This window comes from Colletotrichum gloeosporioides (assembly GCF_011800055.1).
Source record: "Colletotrichum gloeosporioides strain Lc1 chromosome Unknown consensus_69, whole genome shotgun sequence".
Classification (NCBI taxonomy): Eukaryota; Fungi; Ascomycota; class Sordariomycetes; order Glomerellales; family Glomerellaceae; genus Colletotrichum; species Colletotrichum gloeosporioides.
In genome coordinates this window covers 209674-233830 of record NW_025544714.1, presented here as the reverse complement: position 1 = coordinate 233830, position 24157 = coordinate 209674, and the positions used below count along the sequence as shown (strand labels likewise).

At 50.9% G+C, this 24157-nt stretch overlaps 11 protein-coding genes across 11 annotated transcripts; 4 read left to right on the top strand and 7 right to left on the bottom strand.

Annotated features, from left to right (window-relative positions):
- Nucleotides 1–91: 91 nt before the first annotated feature.
- Nucleotides 92–754, top strand: GCG54_00010863 (uncharacterized protein; the record flags this gene model as incomplete). Its single annotated transcript, XM_045410775.1, has 1 exon — nucleotides 92–754. One exon carries the CDS (start codon nucleotides 92–94, stop codon nucleotides 752–754), a length of 663 nt encoding a protein of 220 aa, XP_045260340.1.
- A 156-nt stretch (nucleotides 755–910) lies between these two features.
- Nucleotides 911–3265, bottom strand: GCG54_00010862 (Alpha-galactosidase 2; the record flags this gene model as incomplete). Its single annotated transcript, XM_045410774.1, has 3 exons — nucleotides 911–2453; nucleotides 2517–3120; nucleotides 3172–3265. The coding sequence occupies 3 exons, from the start codon at nucleotides 3263–3265 to the stop codon at nucleotides 911–913; spliced, it is 2241 nt and encodes a 746-aa protein (XP_045260339.1).
- Nucleotides 3266–5064: 1799 nt separating this feature from the next.
- Nucleotides 5065–6779, bottom strand: GCG54_00010861 (Cytochrome P450 26A1; the record flags this gene model as incomplete). Its single annotated transcript, XM_045410773.1, has 3 exons — nucleotides 5065–5968; nucleotides 6030–6455; nucleotides 6532–6779. 3 exons carry the CDS (start codon nucleotides 6777–6779, stop codon nucleotides 5065–5067), a joined length of 1578 nt encoding a protein of 525 aa, XP_045260338.1.
- Nucleotides 6780–7387: 608 nt separating this feature from the next.
- Nucleotides 7388–9059, top strand: GCG54_00010860 (putative oxidoreductase; the record flags this gene model as incomplete). The annotated part of the gene is made up of 5 exons (XM_045410772.1): nucleotides 7388–7831; nucleotides 7891–8100; nucleotides 8440–8652; nucleotides 8722–8918; nucleotides 8984–9059. The coding sequence occupies 5 exons, from the start codon at nucleotides 7388–7390 to the stop codon at nucleotides 9057–9059; spliced, it is 1140 nt and encodes a 379-aa protein (XP_045260337.1).
- Nucleotides 9060–9151: 92 nt separating this feature from the next.
- GCG54_00010859 (uncharacterized protein) lies at nucleotides 9152–10573 on the bottom strand (the record flags this gene model as incomplete). Its single annotated transcript, XM_045410771.1, has 1 exon — nucleotides 9152–10573. One exon carries the CDS (start codon nucleotides 10571–10573, stop codon nucleotides 9152–9154), a length of 1422 nt encoding a protein of 473 aa, XP_045260336.1.
- Nucleotides 10574–10891: 318 nt separating this feature from the next.
- Nucleotides 10892–11802, bottom strand: GCG54_00010858 (Cis-2 3-dihydrobiphenyl-2 3-diol dehydrogenase; the record flags this gene model as incomplete). The annotated part of the gene is made up of 2 exons (XM_045410770.1): nucleotides 10892–11502; nucleotides 11559–11802. The coding sequence occupies 2 exons, from the start codon at nucleotides 11800–11802 to the stop codon at nucleotides 10892–10894; spliced, it is 855 nt and encodes a 284-aa protein (XP_045260335.1).
- Nucleotides 11803–12170: 368 nt separating this feature from the next.
- GCG54_00010857 (putative formate transporter) lies at nucleotides 12171–13265 on the bottom strand (the record flags this gene model as incomplete). Its single annotated transcript, XM_045410769.1, has 2 exons — nucleotides 12171–12531; nucleotides 12595–13265. The coding sequence occupies 2 exons, from the start codon at nucleotides 13263–13265 to the stop codon at nucleotides 12171–12173; spliced, it is 1032 nt and encodes a 343-aa protein (XP_045260334.1).
- A 758-nt stretch (nucleotides 13266–14023) lies between these two features.
- GCG54_00010856 (Serine 3-dehydrogenase) lies at nucleotides 14024–15116 on the top strand (the record flags this gene model as incomplete). Its single annotated transcript, XM_045410768.1, has 6 exons — nucleotides 14024–14053; nucleotides 14110–14175; nucleotides 14265–14420; nucleotides 14476–14861; nucleotides 14917–15011; nucleotides 15064–15116. The coding sequence occupies 6 exons, from the start codon at nucleotides 14024–14026 to the stop codon at nucleotides 15114–15116; spliced, it is 786 nt and encodes a 261-aa protein (XP_045260333.1).
- Nucleotides 15117–16464: 1348 nt separating this feature from the next.
- GCG54_00010855 (Hydrolase tropI) lies at nucleotides 16465–17205 on the top strand (the record flags this gene model as incomplete). Its single annotated transcript, XM_045410767.1, has 1 exon — nucleotides 16465–17205. One exon carries the CDS (start codon nucleotides 16465–16467, stop codon nucleotides 17203–17205), a length of 741 nt encoding a protein of 246 aa, XP_045260332.1.
- A 2012-nt stretch (nucleotides 17206–19217) lies between these two features.
- Nucleotides 19218–19538, bottom strand: GCG54_00010854 (uncharacterized protein; the record flags this gene model as incomplete). The annotated part of the gene is made up of 1 exon (XM_045410766.1): nucleotides 19218–19538. One exon carries the CDS (start codon nucleotides 19536–19538, stop codon nucleotides 19218–19220), a length of 321 nt encoding a protein of 106 aa, XP_045260331.1.
- A 776-nt stretch (nucleotides 19539–20314) lies between these two features.
- On the bottom strand, nucleotides 20315–22390 carry GCG54_00010853 (uncharacterized protein; the record flags this gene model as incomplete). The annotated part of the gene is made up of 5 exons (XM_045410765.1): nucleotides 20315–20680; nucleotides 20745–21161; nucleotides 21219–21603; nucleotides 21633–21908; nucleotides 21963–22390. The coding sequence occupies 5 exons, from the start codon at nucleotides 22388–22390 to the stop codon at nucleotides 20315–20317; spliced, it is 1872 nt and encodes a 623-aa protein (XP_045260330.1).
- Between the last annotated feature and the right edge of the window lie 1767 nt (nucleotides 22391–24157).

The window sequence follows — 24157 nt, the reverse complement described above, 5'->3', positions numbered from 1 at the left end:
CTAATCAAAAGTCAACAGTCAAGACTGCATGGAAGTCCAGCTTAGTTTGATTGACAAAGCCTGCTCATCCCTGCTCCCCGGGCAAACAGCCATGTTGGAAGACACGGAGCTCCGCGGAGTCTACGATACTCTCCGTTCGTCTCGCGAGGGCATTTATCGCTGGGGCTTCTACCTCTATCGCACGACCTATGACGATCAGCCGCTCTGGGAACGCTACATCTCCAACTTCAGACAACAAGCCTTTGACTTTATCGCGAGAGACTCTTCAAGCAAGCGCGACGAAATGCAAGCAACTTTCCGGATATCAGTCATAGAGGATCGAGAGTCTCTGGATGGCGCATCTATCCAAGAGGTCCTGAGGCGATTTCAATCTTGGGCCAATGCTCTTCCGGATGAAGGCGACGAGAGCCAGGACATCCCAGCCAACGATAGCCGCGACTACGCTCGATTCAACCTTTGCCTTTATGTGGACATAGAGTGCCTGAGTTCATTGGAAACATCCATTTCTTTTGTCAAGGTAGTGAATGCACAGACCCCATTTCCTGACTCTGAGGAGGAATACTCGGACAGCGACGAAGACCTGACAGACAGTGGCGAAGAGTCTGAAGCGAGCGAGCACGATCCCGAAGACGATTGGATGTATCTGGAGTCCGAGTCGCTTTGCCGTTACTACGACATCATGATTCACGGAGCTGAATGGGATCGGCAGTCTGGGATGGTTAAGTACCCCAGGAAGCGCCCATGGGATCTTTAAGGAGGCGCACCTCCAGCGTGTTTTGGTCAAGACGAAACACCTCAACATCGTACCTACAAACAGGTACCGAAGCTTTCGCCACTTGGGAGACAAGTAGATTGAAATAGTTCCCTATGGCCTTAGCCTTAGCTTCAAGCCCATGAATATATATATACATTAAGTCTTCTTGATAATCACCACGCGACTGTCGTAGTCTCCTTCAAATGCGTACTGAATTCCAGTGTTCATCAAAGTCGCTCCAGAGTAGGTGCCATTGCCGTCCAATGAGTACGAGGCAGTTGGGTCCAATCCTTGCAGGCGAAGCCTCGGCAGGGCATGGTTGTACCAGGATCTGACCTGGTAGTAGAAGAGAACAGCCTGGGACCCGTCCTCAGAAATGACCATGGCAGCTGGCCAGTTGGACTCTTCAGGCAGGTTCAATCGCCACAGGTCACCCCCAATCACAATGGGATTGACAAGCTCATTGAGAGCCAGCAGTTCGGGGATCTGGACCTTGTCCTCATCAGAGATCTCAGCTGGGTTTAACTCGAGGCCGAAGGAGCCGCCCATCATGGCAACGTGAGCACGGAACTTGATGGGGATTGTGCGCGTGGTTTGGTGGTTGGGCACCGCTGAGACGTGGGCACCCATGGCAGCAAGCGGGTAGGCGAGGGATGTGCCAAACTGGATGGAAATGCGATCCAGAGCGTCAGTGTTGTCGGAAGTCCAAATTTGAGGGAAGTAGTGAAGGACACCGGGGTCGAAGCGGCCACCACCAGACGCGCAACCCTCCCAAAGAACATCTGGGAAACGAGAAGTGAGGGTCTCAAAGACGTGATACATTCCCAACATGTAGGAGAGGCCGATTCCAGGTGTAGGTGTCTCGTGAAAACCTCTGTTGTTGTCCCATTTGACATATGTGACGGGAGCGCTGGAAAGGATACTGGAAACCGATTCGATGATGTACTCCTGGACTTCTGGAAGAGCCACGTTGAGAACCAGCTGGTTCCGTCGGATCGTGCGAGGGTACGGCCCCGCGTGGAGGGCCCAGTCAGGGTGCTCGTGGTAGAGAGTCGAGTTGGGGTTGACCATTTCGGGCTCAAACCACAGACCAAACTGCAACTTGTCGGAAGAATTGGTAACTTGCAGATTCGTGACCTTGTTCACAAGAGCAGGCAGGCCATCCGGGAAGCGAGTAGGGTTGACCGTCCAGTCTCCAAGACCGGCTGTGTCGTTCAATCGGGGGTATTCCTGGCCAAACCAGCCGTCATCGAGAACGAACAGCTTGACGCCAAGTTGTGAAGCCTCCTGGGCGAGGTCGTAGACGGTACTCTCGTTGTAGTTGAAGTAGAGTCCCTCCCAACTATTGAGCAATGCCGGGCGAGGCTCGGTGACGAACTTGCTTCTCATGAGGTGCTTCCGGTAGAGTCGGTGAAACTTTCGAGACATGCCACCAATTCCCGTGTTGGAGTAGATGGCGACAACCTCAGGCGTGGTGAGGGTCTCTCCTGGTCTGAGCGGCCAAGAGAGTTGGTAAGGGTTGAAGCCGATCATGGCCCGGGTGAAACCCTGGGATCCTTTCTCAACCTCGGCAGAGAATGAACCTGTGTAGACTAGGGAGAATCCCCAAGCCTCACCCTGAGACTCGGTTGTATCCGGAGATACAAGTGCCAGGAAAGGGTTGTGGAGATGAGAAGAGTACCCGGTTGTGCTTCCGAACCTAGTTTCGAGTGGAATCAGCATAATTCCCTTGGCAGATCACTATCGCGTAGTTGGAACTCACCCTTGCGTGCCGTAGTCAATCTTCCGGCGGGTTCTCATGGCCTCTCGAGCCCAGTCTCCCCTTAGCTCGAGGAACTCCATGTCGTCGAATGGCAAATCAACGCTGAGACTTGCAGCCTTCTCCACCGTGATGTTTCCCTGGCCCTCATTGGTGATGTTGACACTCCGCACAATAGCATCGTACTTCGGGAAAATTGAGTAAGAGAGGTCGACAGCTATTGAACTGTAGTTGTCGAAGAGGGAAACAACCAACGTTGAGACGTCATTCTCAGTCCCAAACGTGGACGGAAGCCCAGGCAAGCCAGGCTTGCCCTGGACGACCCTGTGAGATCGATACTGGAGGTCACTGACGGTGTATCCAGCTGTCTCGCGAATCTGCAGTGCGGGGACCCTGAAGTCCCCACGACCAAGGTCAGGGTACTCCCGTCTGACACGGCCGATCATGTCCACCCATCCGTTGACCTCTGGAGCAAGCATCGCCATACTCTCAGTAGCCGAACCTCCAAAATGGTCGGTGAGGAGGTCGCCTGTGATCTCATCCACGTGGAAGCGGTACGATGTATGGTCACCATTGAGGGCAAAAGACGTGCCATCAACAACGATTCCTTCTCAAGGTCAGCGCTGCTGGACTTGAATTGACAATGGGTGTGCCTTACCGTTTGCGGAGGCATTCTGGGCTGATGTTTGACCAACAAACACTGTTGCGGAAGCAGCCAAGGCAAAATGCCTCAGCCAGTTGTTACCGACCATATTGAGGGCTAAAGTGGTCGAATCACCAATGACAATTGGATGCCAGATGAGCTCGCCAGAGAAGTGCGATGTTCTCGAAAGTCCTGGCTTCCATCTGACTTTTTCACGGCGGAAGAACCGGTATTTATGTCACTTTCTACCTGCATATGCGGCTCGTCCGGGTCTCCAAGAATCTCGTGATGCATCCGCTCAAGTCACGACCCATCGTCAAAATTGTCGGCGGTTCCCCTCTCAAAGATCAGCAGGGCAAGAAAAACAACTCCTCCAACATTGCACCCGAGAGCCAAAAAGGTAACGATCAACCTGCAGGATTAGTTTTCCGCAGCTAAACCGCAGTGCCAGAAGCACCGGATGCAACGTTCGGCCGGATCACAATTTTGGGCAACATGTGGCGCCAAACCCAATCCTGTTAGTTGGAGATGAGGGGTAGCTAGGCCGGGGTATCACTGCAGTGGAACACTGGGGAATGGGGCAGATTGGAGTGCGCCCGGCCTGGGGTAAGCCAGTTTATTCTGTCACCTGTGTAGCCGGGGAACTGTCCGGCAAACACTCCGGGCTGAAATCTCTACGCATTCGATCCTCTGAGTAATAGAGAAACTCAAGCTCGAAGTTAAGCATATGGATGTTTGCTGGCAATCGACTGAAGCCTCGAAGAAAATCTCAGGCGCACACAATGTTCCTGCTTCGCATCATTCACCGGTGAAACAATTTGTTTCTCGCTGATGCCGATGATGACCCCACTGTTGTTAGTGCCGCCAAGAAGACCGTTGGTCTGATCCTGATCGCGGAACGTCATCGTGGGGTTGAGTGGTATAAAGTTTTCCGCCAGTTTTCCGCCGGCACCACTATTACAGGAAATCCCCACTCACGGTAAGCTCAAAAGGCGGAGTAACTATCTATTGATTGGCTATTTGCGAAGTTTACTCCAACATCTTTCACATCGTTTATTCTCGTATGATTTTCTAGAATCATCATCGGCACCAAGAAAGACGGTCTATCGTGGGGCCGGACTGATCTGGCTCTTTGTAACTCGGCCCTATTGTGGATTCTTGGGACGTCGAAATGAATGGAAGGCTGGCAACTGGCTGATTGCAGAGAAGAGCAGGCACGCTGACCCAAGCTCCTGTTTTGCGGAGATATTTCTTGTCCTCAATCGTCGCCATGGGGAGAATAAAGCTTTGCTTTGTGTGATATAGGCCGAGCCGTTATTGGAGCTTCACGTGGAGGCTGTTGCAGGCATCTATCGACATTGAAAGCACACGCATCGCCGAATACGTTGTTTCAAACGAGAGCAGACAGATTCAGGATTTGTTGTCAGTGACCTTTTAGCTCGGACAGAGACGAAAGCGGAATTTGCAGCTGGCGACGACTTACAGGCTCTGACAAGCCTGGCGTTATCTTATATAAATCTAGGAATAGCATGATCACGATCGATTTGATGATCACCGTTAAAGGCTTTACAGCGGGGAAGGGATGCTTTGAATAGAATGGGAATCCTATAAGTCCAATATAAGACAAGAACTACTACTAGGAAAGGTAGTTGGTTGTGCTTGAGCTAATTTTGCTTACGAAGTTCACCAAGCATGATAAGACTTCGCGTGAAACGAAAGTAGAATCAAGGTGTATAGCCACAAAGACGACAGGCTCTGTGGTAATCCCGGATCCGGAACATAAAACAAGATATGTTCATAATGAAACACAAACTAAATCTGTCGATGGAGGAAAGTTGACAAACACACCAGTACAGATAAAAGTTAGAACTAATGAGACGTATCGGATAAACTCCACTGGCAGGCCTTTCATTGGTATCTCCACTCAACATCCTCCCAGCCCTGCCTCCTCGTCAACGTTGCCTTCTTCGACTTGCTCCCGTATATGGGCGATCGCAAGCCAGAGTGCTCAAAGAGCATTGTGTGTCCCGGCACCTGAACCCCCTTCACCTCAAAGCCGACAGCCAACACGGCCAATGTTCCCAAAAGCTCGGAGAAGGCAAAGTTGCGACCAGGGCACAGATGCTTGCCACCACCAAAGGGAACGAACGATTCTTTGGAGCCCTTGGTAATCTCAGGAGTTGGCCTGAGCCATCTCTCCGGGTTGAAGGTCTCTCTGTCATCACCCCAGACCTCCTTTTTGTGCATGACAGACGCGCTCCACTGAACCTCGATTCCCTTCTTCAGGAGGTACTCTCTTCCCGTCTCGTGGTCAGTCAGAGTGGTGTCCTTGTTCATGACCATTCTTGCTCCAGTGACGGTGTTCTCAAAGCGTAGGGTTTCGCGGTATGAGGCAACCAGGTAAGGGCACTTGTTTCCAAGCGCCATGACGTCGACATTGGCGACACGACGACCACCTTCTTCAGCGATGGTGATGACACCAGCAGTCTCTACCTCCTTTCGGAGACGATCCAGATACTTTGGCTCAGAGAAGATGTGGACCAAAAGCCAGAACATTGACGGCGCCGTGTTGACCGTTGATGCAACGGGAAGTGAGTCCATGGCACCGATTGTGACGTCGGGGAGGCCGAAGGATCGCCAGAAAGCTGCGCGGCCACGGATCACAGCTGAAACAGACTCCCCTTGATCGAGCTTTTGCATGTAGAAGCCAGCCAAGCCCTTGACGATAGTCATTCTGGCTTTCAACGCCTTGCCAGCAATGATCTTGGTAAGCCATCCATACTGCAGCTTTCCGAGGCCAGTCTCATATTTCCTGAAAAGAAAATATTTAGTAAACCATACAATTCTTTGAGATGACGGGGAAAATTACTTACCAGATAGAGTCAACTAGCTCAGGATTGTTGAACGGGCTGTGCTCTCCATACAAGGCCCGGGTGGTGGCGGTGCCAATGATGTCTCTCGTCCAGTGGTAAAAGTCGCTAATCTCTACGGGAGACCCAGGCTTGACAGCATTGAAACGGTCGCCGATGTAGTGCAGTGCGTTCAGGTTCATGTTCAGCAGGTTCTCTCCCGAAAGAGCCGCGATGGTGATCTTAGAAATCTCCTCGATAGCGTTCTCCCGAACAAGCCTCCTCGTAATCGTCACATCAACACCCATAGCTTGAGCAATCTCCTCAATGCGGGCACCAAACTCCAAGGTCTTGTTGCGCATAGCGCTTTGGACCAGAGGTGCCGTGTTGATCACGTACATCTTTTTGTTAAGAAGGGGAAGGGTGCAGATAGGCAGCTTTGTGTTTTTGCTGCATGATTGGCCGTTAGTACGTGTCATCGCCACCGAGACATCACAGTATTGGAGTTGTGGTTGAGGATACTTACGCCAGCTTTTCATATACTCCCGGGAACTGAGTGCGAACGCCGAGAAGATGGCCAATGATTGGCATGTTGCCCTTGAGAACAGGAGGCTCGCGAGGGTCAACGGGCGCCGAAATCAGCTTGTCGATAACAAGGAGCAATGCGAAGACAACAGCAAGTGCTGTGGCAACCAAAGAGACTGGAGAGCCTGAGGTGAGGCGCCCAAGCAGCGTCGCTGCAGCCGTCGCATCGATAGGTGCCTTGTCCGCCATGATTGCAGAGAAGAGCGGACGAGCAATAGAAGAGAACAAGTGTAGAGGGGAGGAGGATGGGAAACTGCAGGAACTATGTGATGAGTGCCATCTGTAGGCCGATTTATATCAGTCGACCCGCCCAATGGTATTGTTAACGGCATCTGTCAAGGCAGCTTGACAGCATGCTATGCAGTACAACAGTTCGGGCATTGAGTTCGGATGGTGAAACCTTCTCAGGCGTTGTGCCTCACTTCGGAGATGGGACCCTTACTGGCGGCTATTGCCAATTCATGGAATTCCATTGGGAATTACACTGAATGTCGCTAATCTGCCGCTGTTGGGCCAATTGAAGGCCCCTGTAGCGCTTGGCTAGTTGCCCAGACGTATCACTGCCACGGTTGATCTGGCCGACCGTTGCAACGCTCCGCTCTCGGTCTCGGTTTCGGGGTGTTGCGCAGTTCAATACGATCCCGATAGCCTGCTGGACTGCTCCGGTGTTATTTGATATAAGAGTCGGAGACGGAGAAAAGGAAAACGCAATGTAGTCTCAAGCGAAGCCATTACTCCATTAATTCATACCAAACCCACCCTTCATCTACACAGATTCGTTGCTCATCTCAAACATCATGGCGACCATTACTGGATTGCGTGTCATTGTCGCTGGGGCGGCCACTGGTGTTGGTGCCGGCACAGCGAAACTGCTCGCCGCCCGTGGGGCCAAGGTTGTCGTAGCCGACATTAACATTGCTGCAGCAAAGGATGTTGGTGCCGAGATCAACAATTCTGGAGGCAGTGCCACCGTCATCGAGTTCGATCTTGCGGATGAGCAGTCCATCAAGAATCTCATCGAGAAGGGCACTGAGTGGCTGGGTGGGCTTGACAGCCTGCTGAACATCGGGGCCGATCTCAGCCCCAAGACTTTGGGCAACGACCGAGCGGTGCACGACATGGACGCTGAAATCTGGCATCGGACATTCCAAGTCAACACCACGGGTTACGCCTTGACGACGAAATATGCTCTTCCTCACCTGAAGCAGGCCAGTGGCGGTACCATCATCAATATTTCCAGTGTAAGTCCAATTTTGTGTTTGTGGCATTCTAACTCACGTTGATGACTGACAAACCGTAGATGGGTGGGCACTACTTGGGTACTCCAGAGCCACTCCGAGTGGCCTACGCTGCTTCGAAAGCGGCCGTGCATGCCTTGACACGTCATACAGCCACAACATATGGCAAGGACAATGTCAGGTGCAACACTGTTGCCCTGGGGCCTATCTTGACTGAGACTCTCCAGAAGTCCATCAACGCAAGCCCTGCCATGCAAGAGGGCTTAAAGAAGGTACCGCTGCAAAGGTTGGGGAAGCTGGAGGAGGTGGCAGCTCTACTAGCATTTATGATATCCTCAGATGCGGCATATGTCACGGGTGATATCTGGTCAATCAACGGAGGAACTCATGTCATGACCTATACTTGAAATGATTGATTGAATGGAGCTTCAACGACATAATGTGTACAGAATTTCAAGCTTCTGAGAAACACGAGATGAAATGACAGAACTCATTCACGCAAGATTAATAGACGGCAGTCACTGTTGGTTATGCATTGCTACATTAAGTGCATGAAATCCGGCACCAGAAAACTGTATGCAATTGAGAGAACTGAGACTAACTTCAACCAGCAAATGATGACCAACACGATTACGGGAGATGTTTCTACTGCCACTGTGACGGTCACGATCACCGCTGGAACCAAGACTATCTACCAGAAGAAGAAGCGCAATAACCGTCCTGCATGCCCACCTGCTCTGCGTCTCTTTGCCGAGAGTCGTATCTCAAGTGCTTGCAGCTGTATCGCCCAACCTATCACTAGGACCGTCACCGCCACTGCCAAGGTGACCGCATCGGGACCTCAAGCTACATAGACTGCTCCTGGGAAAACCGTCATTGTCACCGTTACTCAGACGGTTCAGATCACCAGCCAAACACAAGTCACCCAGACGGTCGCCGGAGATGCAATTACGCAAACCGTTACCACTACGGTCACCCCCATTCTGGTCAAGCCCAAGATCTGTAATGAGAGAGGTCTCCCAGGACCAAACGCTTTCAACTATGATGCGAACTTCAATGACTGCATCGCTTCATGCAAGACGGACAATAGGTGCCTCAGCACTGGCTTCTATATCGTAACCGACCCTGGCAGTGGTACGAGACTGGAACCTGCAGGAAATACGACAAGTCTGTCACGGATTCGGCGGACCTTGGTCCTGGATATTACAACTTCAACGACAAAGCTTGTTAAACTTCTGAAAGATAGATATTGCCTATCTCAGACAGACACAAATAAGATACGAGTCCCATGTTTGACCAAATCCCGCTGGGCGAAAAAGCCGTTCAATGTCTTTTTCCATGAACCCTCTTCCGCTCAATCTTCCTGGCCTCTGCGTTCGACTTCTCTGATTTACGCTTGGCTTTATCTTTGGCTTTCCTCTCGAGAGCCTCGATTCTATTGGGCAGTGGCTGGGGCGAGGGGTTGCCTCTGGGATCCCATATTGAGTCCTTGATCCAAGGGTTGTCGACATAATAGTACCTGTTCCAGCGCCCCATGTCCAATTTCTGCAGACAGCGTCGCCAAAAACGTTTGTGATCGCGACTTGCCTCGTGCACCTTGTTTTGCTCCACGGTCAAGCCGTTGATAGCTCTCTGCTGAGCGTCACGAGCAGCCTTTTCTTGGGCGCGGCGTGTCTCCGTTTGCTTGGAAGACGGCAAGCCATAAAGCTTGATTGGAACCTCGACGTCCTCAGGAAAGCCTTCAAGAGCGATGTAAATGTCCTGCTGGTTGTTGAACTCGTCAAAGCCTTCCGGGATCCTCCAGAAATCCTGCCAGTTGACAAGATAGTTTGGGTCCGCTCCAAAAAAACGAGTCTTGACGATAGTCTCTAGATCGAGCAATATGTCGAAGAATGTCACATACCGGCTGTGACAACAGTAATCGAAACAGGAGTCTCGCGATGGTGTGATATCAAGAGATCGAGCGGTCTGGACGTAGATTGTCGACCAGTGCATACAAGATTCTTCTGTGTCCAAGCCTGCATAGCCGATGACATCCACGTCGGGGTCCCGGCAGAATGGTATGAGGCCCAGCATTTCGATCTTGAGTTTCGGATTGGAGAGCCAAGCCGCCATGTGCGACTCGTGGAACTCCTTCCCGAAGAGGAGATATGGGGGAACTTGCAATGATGACAGCGCCGACAATTTTGAAACGGAACCCCAGAATAGGGACTCCCGCCAATCTTCATCTCTTTCCAAGCCGGTCGCACCGAAGTATTTGACGTGTCCTGACGGATTCAAGGATAAGCTCGTGTTCGTAATGCTGATGTGCTTGATCCAGGTAAGTGTTTCGGGACGCAGGGCGTAGTCAGTTGCACCGATCACGTCCCATCCGGCCAAGCAGCAAAAGGTGTTGTGAGACCAGAACATTGGGGCTGCCTCTTCATGCACCCGACGATTGGCTAAAAGCAAGTTCATTCCCTCTCTTTTGGCGCAATCACAATCTGTAGTAGTGGTGACGCCTCTTTCATCGATGTTAACCGAGATCATGAGGAACGGTGGCGGCTCCGACATTCGAGGGTTGAAGGTTTTGCAGACGCAATTCAGCTTATGTCTCTTGTCCCATCGAAGGACTGGGTCAATCAGAACAAGCTTGTAAATCTGGTATCGAATGTCAATCGGGACAGTGAAGAATCCGAGTTTTCTTGGTCGAGGAACCGTCCATTCCGACACCTTCTGTCGAATTTTGAGCACGATCGGCGGCATCGTGAGAGTGGCACGCAAATAGCGGGATTAGATGGGGTGTTGAGGCTGTTCGATCGAAATGGTCAAGAAGATGTGTCGGCCAGCACGATCGCATGTAGGATTCTTAACCACGTGCGACGTTTAGACTGTGAACATTCAATAAACTTCTGGAGGATGTCACTGGCCATACAAATACCCCAAAATCAATCCGGGACAGCAATGAAGTAGTTATCTCAAAAAGAAAATAGGATGAAGGCATGGCGTTGACAATGAGCTTTGAGTCAACTAATAGAAAGGGTAGATGGTATTTCGAATGCCTTTCATTGAAAGAGTGGGAGCCTAATGTCGAGTCTCCTCGTAGACTTCAATGAAGCGCTCAGCTGGATCCTTCCAATCTTCTCTCCATCTGCTCAATGGCGGGCGCCCTTCTACTGCATCGCCTGCACTCCACAGCATTCTTGCTCGGTCTAGAGACTCGGTCACTTCATTATCCGGACAAAGAACCCAGAACTGGTCTTCTAGCATTTTCTTCTCCAAGTATTCCACCACCTGTTCCGGCCACCATGCGCCATCGGGCTTGGATAGACTCATCTGCGGGGTTCTCCCACCCATGCCGGTGTGCGTCCATCCAGGGACGAGAAGATGTACTGATACCCTTTCGGTATTTCGCAAGTCGAAACTGAGCTGCTCCGCAATGGAACTTACTGCTGCCTTGGACGCGTTGTACGCAGGGTAGCCGGGTGGATTTGTAATGCCCTGCTTCGAGCCGGTGATGACGATAGTAGATCGACTGCCAGCTTCGGCGCTCGCTTTGACGGATGGAAGGGGCGCGCCAATGCCAAAGACCACTCCAAAAACATTGGTATTGAAGGTGGTATGAAAGGAGGCTACAGAGTCAAAAGAAGACTCGGGCTTGATCCCTGCGTTCAAGACCAAAAGAGCAACACGGCCTGAAGGCTGGTCAGTAACGTCGCTGTAGAAAACCACAGAGGATACCATCACGTACCCGAATATTCGTCATCAACTATCCTTCTCAATGCTACCCAGTCATCAGACTGACTGACATCCATGTGAACTGCTTTGATGGATTGACCGTATGTTTCCATGACATACTTGACGGCGTGCTGGTCCTTGTCGCAAGCGATGACAAACATGCCTGCTTTGACACATTTTTGTGCCAGTGCCAGACCAATGCCAGAGGCTCCTCCTGTAATAATGGCGAGGCCTTTCTTCTCAAAAAGCTTCTCCATGATTGTAATCGGCAATCAAAGGTTCCTTTCAACAGATACGTCGTCAATGCCAACCTCACTTGCGCCACTCATCGTCCGGAGATTGCGCTGTTAGTCAGTGCAGTGATGGACGCCAGCAGAGAGTCTCTGATATCAATCAGAGGATGACAAATGCGCAAACATAGAGATACAAAGTTACTTTTGTTGCGCCAGTGAGATTGTGTTGAAATCCTATCTTGGTTTTGATCCGATATGAGGCCGAAAGCGGGCCAGTCATTTGCGCCGGGAAACATACCCATCAACGGAGTACGCCCGATTTCCCGGCTGATATTTCCCGACAGCTGTAATCTAGGTGCTTTCTGGGGCCCATATGCCGTCCTATCCTTTCGTTATACCAAGTCTAGTTCACTTCCGCCTCTTGCACCTCCGTAACGGTCCGTGCTGGGGTTGTTGCGATCCACGAACCCATATCTGGTTTGCGATATATGTCCATTTGGGCTCCCTTCATGTTCGCTCTGACTTTCCTTCATTTCTCTGTTGCCGGAGGCTTGAGTTGACGGGTCACCATCGATTCCATACAGAAACCAAAGGACAACTCCAACCATCAACGCGCCACCAACAATGTTACCCAAAGTGACGGGGATGACTGATTGATAGATGAACTTTCCAACGCCAAAGTTCGTCCCGTAAAACATGCCAATGGGAACAAGGAAGAAATTTGCGATCGAGTGCTGATAGCCGAGACAAACACTACACAAATCCGTCAACTCAATGTCATGCTGCGACGTCGAGGAATTGAAGAATTCGACTCACAATGCCCATATCGGTATCCAAATGCCAACGATCTTTGAGAATCCATCCCTGCAGCTTGAAGACATGAACACCGCCAGACCAACAAGCCAATTACAACCGATGCCTCTCGTAAAGTTATAGCCCCAGTTGATGTTCACTCTGCCCTCTGCCTGAGTAACAGCGTACGTGGATTGCGCATCGGACTCTAGCGCATTACTCCACCAGGAAAAAACTCCTGCGAAAAACAGACACCCTGCGAGGTTGAAGATGTAAGAGACTACCCAGTTTCTTCCAAGGTCGTACCACGACGTCTTGTGTTGCAGAGTTGTGTACATCATGACAGCCATGTTGCTGGTTACCAACTCGACATTGGTGAAAATCGTCAAAACAAAGCCGATTGGAAAGGTAAAAGCTGCCACAAGTGTCGCGAGACCCGGGTCGGAAGAACGTAGGCTGGGAGAGCCGCCTGCGACGACAAGATTGAAGAGTGATCCAAGGGAAATGAAGATGCCGCCAAAAAAGGATTTTACAATGAGGTCGCCTAGTGATAGCTTCGCTTTGGAGAGCCCGGAGCGAGTTATGATTTGACAGGAATTTTGAGCCGAGTGAGCATCGGCATTTTCGTAGAGACCCTGCATGTTAGGATTTAAAGAGGGTGGCCGTGCTCGAGCTTCCGCGTCAGGCATCGACATGTTGAACTGTTTCTTGTTCAGAGGCAGATGCACTCTTCATGAAAAATTTCGCTTGGTAAGGTTCAATCCAACTTTATAGCTACCATGGCGGCACGTTGCTCTTACGTCGATATGATGTTGCGGAGACATTAGAGTGGGTAGATGACAGTCAGCTGTCTGTAATTGCAACCTGAGTTACTGATCATGCCCGGCCGGCTTATCCGTTCGTAACTCCATCCTAGATATGACCGATTCTGAGTGCCGAGTCGAGACCTCTCGATGTAAGAGTAGAAGTTGCATGATGAGGGCGAAGCAAATAATTCGCTATCGATGAGAAAGTGCCTCATTGAGAGAGGAGGAGGAATTGTGGGTCCTGTCTCCGACCGAACGCCCGCCAACGATCGGATCGGCCTGGGTTGAGATAAGAGTGGGCCCCGGGAAATCGGAAATTGTTCTGAGAATCCCCGATGAACGGCCGGTCCGGGCCTATTTGGTGGCTGAAAAACAAATTCGGAAGTGGGGGCTGGCGTTGTGATGTCCCTCACCAGAATGTGTCGCGGTGACGTAGTGGAAAGACATTTGTCATCATCAACCTAGGTATCGAAGCCTCTGCACTACTGCGCGGGGAACTGGAATGCCGATGTCAGAAGTAGTTTAACAAACACTGAGAATACCGCGTCGTAGCAGAGTCGTCCTCGCGCTTGCAGAAACAACGCAATACCAGAGAGCATTGTCATCCTCTCTGCACGTCAGCACTTCAGCCTCCAACAAAAAGCACAATGGGTATCGAGGGAAAGAACGTTCTGGTGGTGAGTCTCAGACCACTTCTGGGACATCATGATTACTATCTAACAAGGTACTATAGACTGGGGCCTCCATGGGCATCGGTGAAGCTATTGCTACGGCTTTGGCTGCGAAGGGCGCCAACTTGGTTCTCCTGTCTAGATCTGAGGCGAGTCAATGTTCACCAGGTTGAAGCTGGCAATTGTCAATTTGCAGGCTGACCGAGACGATCCATAGCGAACATTGGCCAAGCTTGCGAACAAGCTTTCACTCACGCACGGAAACCTCAAAATCATTTACCGTGCCGCTGATGTTGGCGACTTCGACTCCGTGGATAAGGCCATCGCATCAGCAGTTGAGGCCATGGGGCAAATAGACATCCTGGTCAACAATGTAAGTAATCTGTCTCCGAGAATTTGCAAAAGCAACTTACAAAGCATGTAAACAGGCTGGCCTTGCTTTGGGGGCCCCTGCGACGTTTCCCGAGCTGAAGATTCAGGATGTCATGACCATGGCCAGCACCAACGTCAACGGCATGATGTATGTCACGCATTCAGTCCTTAACAGATCGATGATGAGGGAGAAGCCCGGCAAAGGAGTTATCCTGAACATCACGTCCGTCACTGGCTTGGAAGTTCCGCCTTTCCCAGGTGAGGCGGTTTATCATGCGAGTAAGGCTTTCCAGGAGGCATTCACGAACTCGATTCGCAACGAGCTGGTAAAGACCGACATCAAGGTTTTGGCACTTCGGCCGGGTGTTGTCACCACCAACTTCCACTCCCAACGAGTTGGTCACGACAAGGAGAAGTACGATTCTTTCATCGAGGGATATGAGTAAGCTGTTTTGTCGGATCAATGATACGCGAGGTGGCTAACAAGTTGATTCTAGTCCGCTCATATCCGACGACATCGCTCAGGCGGCTTTATATATGCTAGACCAACCGCCCAACATCTCTATCAAGGCTTTGGATGTTGTGCCAACTGGTAGGGCTTGTTAATACCCCGATCGAGGATCTCGATACTGACAAGATTCAAGCCCAGAGATCACTAAACGTGTTCGACAAAACATGGACCGACCGAAGCCACTGAACAAGCCCCTAACAGACGGGGCGCCTGTTACTTTGGAGGACGCCATGGAGTTAATCGCGACGACAATAATCTTTAGAAACAGTACCGCATATTGCCTTCGTCGCCGTCAGTGGTAGAGTTTGAACACAGTCAACAGACATTGACTTGACGAGTCCAACGTCTCTGTTATTGTTTCGGCTTCTTTTCAGGGATGAGATTTCTTTCAATGGCACCTCCACCGTCTTCCAGTCCGACCCAAATCAACTTACACGTGTCTATGATTAAAAAGGGCCTTTTCTGAGGTGAATAGCGAGATATCGTCGGATTCTCATCAAATATCGCCGTCCTGCTCAAAAGATTAGCGCCTCCTAGGCAATGTTCTGGTCCCTGGCCAGACCACAGGTAAAAGATCCGGAGAGGTTCGTGGAGTGATCCCCAAATTTCGAGCGTCAGATATAAAAGATAGGTTCGCGTAGGCGACCCAGCCACTTTTGGACAGCGTTGGCAAAACACTTTGAGGGTTTGACGCCTCTGATGTTGCCGACTTCGACATCGTGATACTAGGTGTGTTCATATTTTGCTAGCGTTTGTCGGGCCAGCCAAGTCAATGTCAATATCATCTCGAAAAGCGCCGCCGATATTATTTAAATGAGCATAATGCGGCATAGTCAAGGGTGCTCTCGTCACAATGATAATAATATTGTTGTTCGTTGCAATCTTTTTGTTTTCTCGAACACACACTTGTTCAAGCGCACATGCGTGGATTGTAGTGAGCACACCATTCCTGCTTTCAACCCAGAATAAAGCCTTTCATACACGACGCATTTCCTTTGTTTGTTCAAGGCAATGCCTACGCTCGCTACATCGGTGCCGAGCCGGCCTACTGCTGCCAAGTACACAAATAAGCCGTCGGGGTTAAGAGGTGCTCGTTTCCGCGCCAAGATCTACTTACCTGCACTGCAGCAGGATTCGTATTGGAGAACCCCTGCCGGTCAGTTGACGGAGGCAAGGAGGGTAGTGATGCAATTGCTGAGCGGTGTACATTGCATTTTAACCGCGTTAGTGCTCGGTCACTGCGAGCGCGATATGACTCATCTTCCTCTGCCTATCAGACGAACCTGTAACCGAGATTCCCTGACGTTTTGCAAAGGAAAATCATGTCATACCACATACGAAAGCTGTACTTCTCTGGAAGGTCTTCGGCGCGGATTTGTTGATTGACCCGAAGCCGAATGCGCCGCTTGATTCGTTTCGACGCTCTACCTCCACTGACATGCCAAGGTCATGAAAGCCATCTACAGATCTTGAAAGTGAACTGCTAAATCGATCTTTGGTACCTTCCGCTTCTGCACACCTTCCTTTGTCAAACATGACTGTCCCGCCTTGCTGTGTAAAAGCCTTCGAGTGGGATGGCACCCCCGTCGGCCGCATTGACAAGATCAACGACCTGCAGGTCTATGTCACCGGCAACAACCCTGATGTTGGAATCCTCTACATTCATGACCTTCTCGGATGGAGTTTCCCGAATGCCAGATTACTCGCCGACCATTTTGCCCGGGAAGCGAACGCGACTGTGTACGTACCCGACTTCTTCGGCGGAGAGGTTCTACCATTTGAACCCATTCTTCAAGGGCGATGGCACGAAATTGACCTAAAGGGCTACACCATGAGGAACTCTCGCGAGATCCGAGAGCCTGAGATCTTGGGGTTTGCTGGGACCCTGCGTCAAACGCATAAAAAGGTTGGAGCAGTGGGATATTGCTACGGGGGATGGGCTGTTTTCCGTCTGGGCGCGAAAGAACATCAACCTCCTCTGGTGGACTGCATCACGGCAGGGCATCCAAGCTTGCTTACCAAGGAGGATATCGACAACGTCGCTATTCCGGTTCAGGTTCTAGCCCCAGAGCACGACCATGTTTACAACGCGGAGCTGAAGTCTCACTTCTTTGAGACCCTTCTCAAAAAAGGCATCGCCTTTGACTACCAGCATTTCCCTGGAGTGGAGCATGCATGCTTGGTCCGCGGGGACCCGGAGAAGCCCGGTGAAAGAGATGCCATGGCAAGGGGCAAAACCTCAGCCGTCAGCTGGTTCAATCAGTTTCTTGGCTGAAATGAAGATTTCTATTCTCCACGAAGCATCTTCACCTACTTGTTGCGGACAGCAGGTCGTATCATGGCTCTTCTCTTAAGTTGGGAGTCATTTGTCGGTCAGTACAATCGTACAGGGCAAAGGCCCAGAGAAATTCAAATTGAATATTGACGTATGTATTTGTCATTTTGGAAGGATGTGACGTAAGTGAATGAGCTGTGCAGAAATCAGACGTATGATGAGACTTGAAGACACACTCTCCAATTCATGGACAAGGAGATGGGCGCCATGAAGCATCATGCCTTCCTCAGAGTATACTGTGTCCCAAGGCCGCTGGTACTACACACAGTCACCTGCCTTCTAAAGCTGAAAGACCACCCATTCGGCACCGAGCACGCATTCAACCCGTTCACTGGAGTCCACAGTGTGTACAAAGTTGCCAAAGGCCCTGTTCCGCACACGCCAAACCCGCTTCTAACTTTGGTGTGTGTGAATCCATCTGGCACCGCGCAAGCCTCTAGTCCGTTCGTCGGAGTTCGCAACATGTAGAAATTGCTGTTCTGACCTGGGTTGCATACGCTCAGGGTGCTTCTGACTCTTGAGTAAGCGAATCCGTTCGGGACTGAGCAAGCCTCAAGACCATTAATTGGCTTGCGTAAAGTGTATTGTTTGGCGAACCGGCCGACCTCGCAGACATTTAGAACGTCTCGAACAAAATTGTACGTGAAACCTTGGAAATCCCATTGTTATTTAGTTCCTCCATGGATCGATGGTACCCGACAGAAAGTTTGAGAAAAGTCCAAGGAAGATGAAAAAGGTCGGGGGATTTAAACTCACCTGGGGCAGTTTGACAAGAAGCTAGACCGTCCCGTGGAGCAACGACAAAGTATTGCATGTGGGTTCCGAAACCGCAAGTACCAAACACTGCTTGCTTCCTGGTGTAGACTGCACCTGCAGGTATGGTACAGGACCAAAATCCGTTGATAAGCGGGTCTGAAATGCATTAGACCTGCGGAAAGATGCGAAGATTCAAATTGGATCAGATAATTCTTACCGATAGCTCGTCGCGACATGCCACTATCACCGGCGACGTGATACGGGCTTGGTGGAGCGGGCGTGGAGGCAGACAAAGCTGCAAGAACCAGGAGGAGCAGGAACTTCATGTTGTTGAGGTAACGGTGTTGAACGATGGGGTGATACTCTAAATATTCGATACATCCATCTCAGGAGGGAACTCGGGGATTTATATGTCTGATCACCCTCGTTGCAAACACATTAGATCGGATCTGGGGTTGTCTGTTCTTCCACAGGCTACAGCGGCTGCTTCATGCAACACCGATGGGGCTCAAATGCTGTAGCATGTATCGAAAGCTCTTCGATGTTCCTAATGCTCCTCGCGAGGCTTGAAATTTAAAGTATTGGCCTATTCCTATTTGAGTCTATCTCCGACTACTTCTCTTTGATCTTCGACCCGTTATCGACGAATTCGGTGCATCGACAAACACGCCAGACAATGAGGCTAGCGCATGTTCACTTCAGTTGGGGCTGAGCCAAAGCTCGACACGTACAATTTTCTCTGATATGCCTAGATCTTCTAACCTAAAAGGTTGAGCGGTAGTTGCCGGAGGCTTGCCTGGATGCAGTCACCTGTCTTGGAAGGTCAAGGGCCGTCCTTTACACGTGTGGGAGTCAAGACTTGGCCCGGAAATCTCAAATGGCAACTGCAAGTGATTCAATTGGCAGGCGCTTTGCTTGACTACAGAAACATCTGTATCTTGATGGCGCAGCAATGGGAAGTACAAGAATGAGAGGAGGTCAAGAGGTGTTGTGACGAATTATTTTTGGACTTCCTGGCATCAGATATCACGTCTCTTGGATGATCTTTCTCGAAAACAGCAACGAGGGTAGAGGCTTAACACTCTAGTATCTCGCTGAGTTCCTCTGAAGTCATCGCCAGTTGATGCCAAAGCCTCTGCCTCCCACATCCAGAGGACTTCCGAACTGCCCGCCAACCATGCCGTATGCGTGCAGACTCACACTGCCGACCCAGACTTGCACCTGGCCCGACTTGTACCGCAATCGCTAGCCACTCCATAATCACAGCATCCGCCGCTGGAGCTGCACTCAAACGCATGCGTCTTTACGCGCTTGGTCTTGACAGCATAGGTACCGGCTCCAACCACACAGTTGCCGCAGTAAACCCCCTGAGTAAGTCCGGTCACACATGCGCAGCCATTGTAGGTACATGCCCGCTGAGCTAACTCAGCAGGCATCGGCTCGCGGAGCTGGATGCTGGAGCTGTTGACTGCTACAACGGCAGCGGAGATGAGCAGGATAAGAGACCCAGAACGCATTTCGACGAAGTAACTTGCGATTGGCTGCACGGTGTACCATCATTAGCCTTGCTGAAGAAAGCAGTGACTCAAGGTATATGGTTCACTTACCGCTGAACCGGGCTGAAGGGAAACCGGATTATAGAGAGAGAGTCCACGTCGGTAAGTATTTGACAATGGTCCCACGGGGCCTCGCTGATTGTGCCACAAGTCCCCCACTAGCAACTCGGAAAGAAGCGGTGGCCGAAGACTTTATACACCATAATCATCATATGATGACGGTGATTGAATCGAAATCCCAATTTGCGGTGGCCAGTCTGTCTAAACTCGTTCGACTCGATGCCCGTCTGACATCGTTGAATGCGACGTTGAAGCAAGGCACCCAATAGTTCTCTTATTGGGGAAGCTGGTTACTGCAGCTAGCCACTAGCTCATTCAGCTCTGGCTGCACTCGACAGAAGGAGCAAGCGATCAACCGTGCTTAGCCCTGTCTCGAATGAACGACAATGACAGGTTGGACCTTCTGGCGTTTGTTTCGCTGAACCATGGGTGGCGTTGGCCATCCTCAGTCATTGGATGTTGTGATAGGCCAAGGGCGACCGAACACCAACTGAAGAGGAGATGTCGGATACGAGTCGCACTCCCCGAGCTCTCGCTCTATTGGCGCAGGTGTGCCTAATGTTTGGATCCAGAGAAACTTGACGTTGACGATTGTAATCGATGTGGTGCTATCAAGACCATGGTAGTGTAATAAACGGCGATTACACCGACCACTTCACAGTATGGATGCCGATTAGCTACGGATACTCGCGTGTTGAGGTCGGACTGCTGATAATTCGACCGATCATCGCAAGAACGGCCATTGAAACCCCTCTCTCTTCCAGTGTCTGGGTCAGGCCACTGATCTGAGGCTTGAGTTGATCGGGGAACTCGAAGTCAGAATTATCGGGGAATGATATAGGTGTTTGAGGCGTGAGTAGTGTGTACGTCTCGTAGTATACCTCGGCATCTTTCCATCGATTGGCGAAGCGAGACAAGGTCGACCCACAATCTTCCAAGGCCTGTAGGGTATCGGGAGCTTGGAACGCTGTGCTGCGATAGATGTAGGGAGTTCCCCAGAAGCAAGAAATGAGAATGATTCCAACGGTGAACTGCTCAAGAAGCTGTGACACTCGAAGTCAGTGTCCTAAACATTATAATGGTTTCAGGGGGGCAACGGCAACCTACTGTGGTCCACGTACAGTACACCATAGGTCGGTGTTCCTGGATACGACGAAAGCACCTCGCATTCTCACTGGCTGCAGTCAAGAGAACAGCATGATCGTCAATGTTGGGGACGGCTAGCTCGTTCTGAAATAAACAGCAGATACAATAGTTGTAGAGCATGAGCATCGATAGCGGATGACAGTTGGTTGACTTGTCGGTATTGCTAGAGATGAGTGGAATCATTCCTTTCCATTGATCCAGTTCGGCCTTAATCTCGTGGGTGTTTTGAATTCGATAATCGCTTTGGCCGTTTAGAGTTCGCATCTGCTTCCAGAACCTCCGTATCTTCGATTGAGTTCGGCGAATTGTGAACAGATGCTCGAAGTTCGCATCGATTAGGCCGCCGTCGAAGGTAAGCCAGATGCTCTGGTTCCAAATCTTTGCACGAGTCAGTCTCACAGTCATTTGAGCAACGCAGGCAGAATCGACGCTGACCTTCTCATCTAGTACATCAACCAACTCATGCAATTGATGAGGCCACGTCGAGGCTATCACTTCGTAGACTGAGTAACAATGTATGAGCAGCCCTCTGTCCTCACAAGCCTCCGGAACAGCTAGGGTGGTCGTAGCTTCCAGACTCGTAAAAGATCCCGGTGCTTCGTAATTCGATAATCTTCGGGCGATCTCTAAAGTCGATTTTCCGGTGTTGTCTCGTAGCTGAAAGTGATTCGGGCTGTGGAGAGCATAGACTAAGAGCAAAAGGTGAGCCTTCAGTTGAGCGCTAGGCCCCTGGAGAAATGCATCTGGCAGACAATGAACCAGGGCTTGGCTGTAAAGCGACGTGGACCGCGCGATGTGTGGGCATCCTCTGGTAGAGGAGCTTGAATAGAGAGCACCTATGGCGCATACCATTTGGACGAAGTAAGACTGATAATTGTTGGAGGGCACCTTTCGTCCGACGCACTCTTAGTCTCTTGGAACCATTCAACAAGGAGGTTCTCGTCTAGAAACGACCAGTTGGGGTGAACGAGTTGGAAATAACAGGCTAGGTCGGCTCTTCTTAATAGCCCAATGTCGTCGTCAGAGGGTGGGTTGGTAAGGAATGTGTTATCGTGAGTAGCCGATGGTGTTTGGATCATGGTGATGACGCCATCTAGTGATGCTGCCAAAGAGGGCGACTTGCGCCTACGATGCTGTCAACGATATGACACCAACATTTTCCCAGGCCGTCGAACTTACTCTGCATTGATTGCTTGCATTCTCTCCATGATCTCCCAATTTGGCGATGATTGCAACGAGGAACCGACTTCTGTAGCGACTGTGCTGGGTGATCGTTTAAGGGATGGTGGATCCAGGGTAGCTTCGCTTCCAATGGTCGATTGTCCGGGAAGTGGCTGATTTGACGGATTTCCCTGCTTCCTGATCAAGACCATGCAGTTTGCGAGACTTCTCTCGACCTGGGAAAGACGCATCTCAAGTCCTTTGACGTACTCCCATGGCACCGACGCGGCATCCCTAGGCTTTCGCTCCTGGAACCGAACACATTCTGACCCTGCTCTCTTGCATTCACCACACTTGGGAAGGGCATGGTCGCACTTCTTTTTTCGATGTCGACAGCGTATACAGGCGATCGGTGGTATGTCGCTAGGGCTTGATGTTCGCTTCATCTGACGTGCCTTCGGTGTATCGGTTCGGTCGGGTCCTGGGCGGCTGCTTCTTTGTGGGTGGGTTGGAGGTCCCTCGTACGATTCCTTCGCGTCAATCTCTGAGAACATTAACGGCCCCGTTCAGTAGCCGCCTTGGTTCTTCTCTTTGGGATCTGTAGAAGCAAGAAGCGTGATGGCATGGCGAAGAAGTAAGTCTGGGAGAATAAGGCAACAGAGGCATGCACGGGTGGTCAGGGGTGATAGCCGTAGACGATGTGTTTCGTTAGAGACTTTAGGGTACAGAATTGTAGGTGGAGTCTTCCATTGTAAGATGGAGGGCGAAGGCCACCCCCCCTGGACAGGGCTGCCACGCTGGTCCGATCTCTTTGGCGCGCGCGGCCACTTAGGAGCTCTAACCCCCCGCACAATTCCAAGGCTGTTCCCCGCCCCTGGAGTACAGCAACACGAACTATACTCTGTACCATGCGATTCATATCCGGCGATAGCAGTTCCTGTGAAAAGACATGTCCTGAATTTGACGTACATCGAGTCATTGACTGTCTTTCACATAAGCTTAGCCGCTAGTCCAACCAACCGCTACCATGGATATCGACGGATGAGCTGCTCTTCCTACGCAGGAAGGCTTAGACACGGTTTCGCTCAAAGATGAGATACCGGTATTTCTTGTTGCCATCATACTGACTCCTTCGAATCTGGTCCTCTGAGCTCGGTCTATCTTCCAGTGGAACCCAAGTCCTCAAGAAGGTTATGGTTGCTGGCAAAGGCATCCATACGCCTCTCAATCAAGTTTCTGCAGGTTTTGCTGTCAAATCCTTGGGGAAATGACTCTCGGCGGATAATTTAAGAAGTCCGGTGCGTTGTTGCTGGTAGCAAAGTTTCAAGGATCGAAGGTACAGAAGCTTTTGGCAATAATTTGCCGTCTGCCGTTCTGCATCTACAGATGGTGAAAGTCGGTGTAGTTTCGCGCACCGCATCGCGCTGCATACCAACCTTCCGACTGGCTGCGTATGGGTGATACCCATTAAATCCGCGCGAGCCTTTACATGACGCAACGAGCCATGTTTATCGACAACATCGTGATGGGCCTTGAACGGGCATCTACGTAACTCCCGGTCCTCCGTAAAATCGTACAAGGTCGCGTTGTTACTGAAAGTTTACGTCAGGTTGGTATTGCCGTTGCTACAATCCCTAATTTAGTAATTTGGGACAGCTTGAACTACGTCGCTGTATCCAAGGTTGGTATCGGTTGCATATTCTTCGACATCTTCGTGGTGGGTTGCTTGTTGAACTCTGCCGGCTGGTTAAGCAGCAAAATGACCAGGCAATCTGGATAGACTTTCGCAAGGGCACCTATCTCCTTCGAATCTATACTCTTGAAAATACCGATGGGTTTTCCCCGGGTACATAGCAGCTTTCCACCCATCATATACTGTGTCCGCTTTGCCCCCCGATATCCGTCCTCAGATGCCGCCGTTCGGAGCCGAACCAAATGTGGAGCCCGGTTTTCGGTGGCAGCCCCATAGATTGCCGTCATTGGCAGATTCTGTCGGACTGAAAGCCCGCCGCAGGAACGCCCCTTTGCCAGCCCCGGGATGATCGGCCCCCTTGGCGTGACAGGATTCAAGTGAGACAAGCCTTCTTGCAGGACCTTTTGCCTAGGCAAGTTCTTGCCGTCTCCAAAGGCCCCGCCGCCAGATGGAGACATCTCCAACCACTTAGCTTCAAGCCAAACGCTTAGACCGCGTTGGTCAGCCATTTGTGAACTAC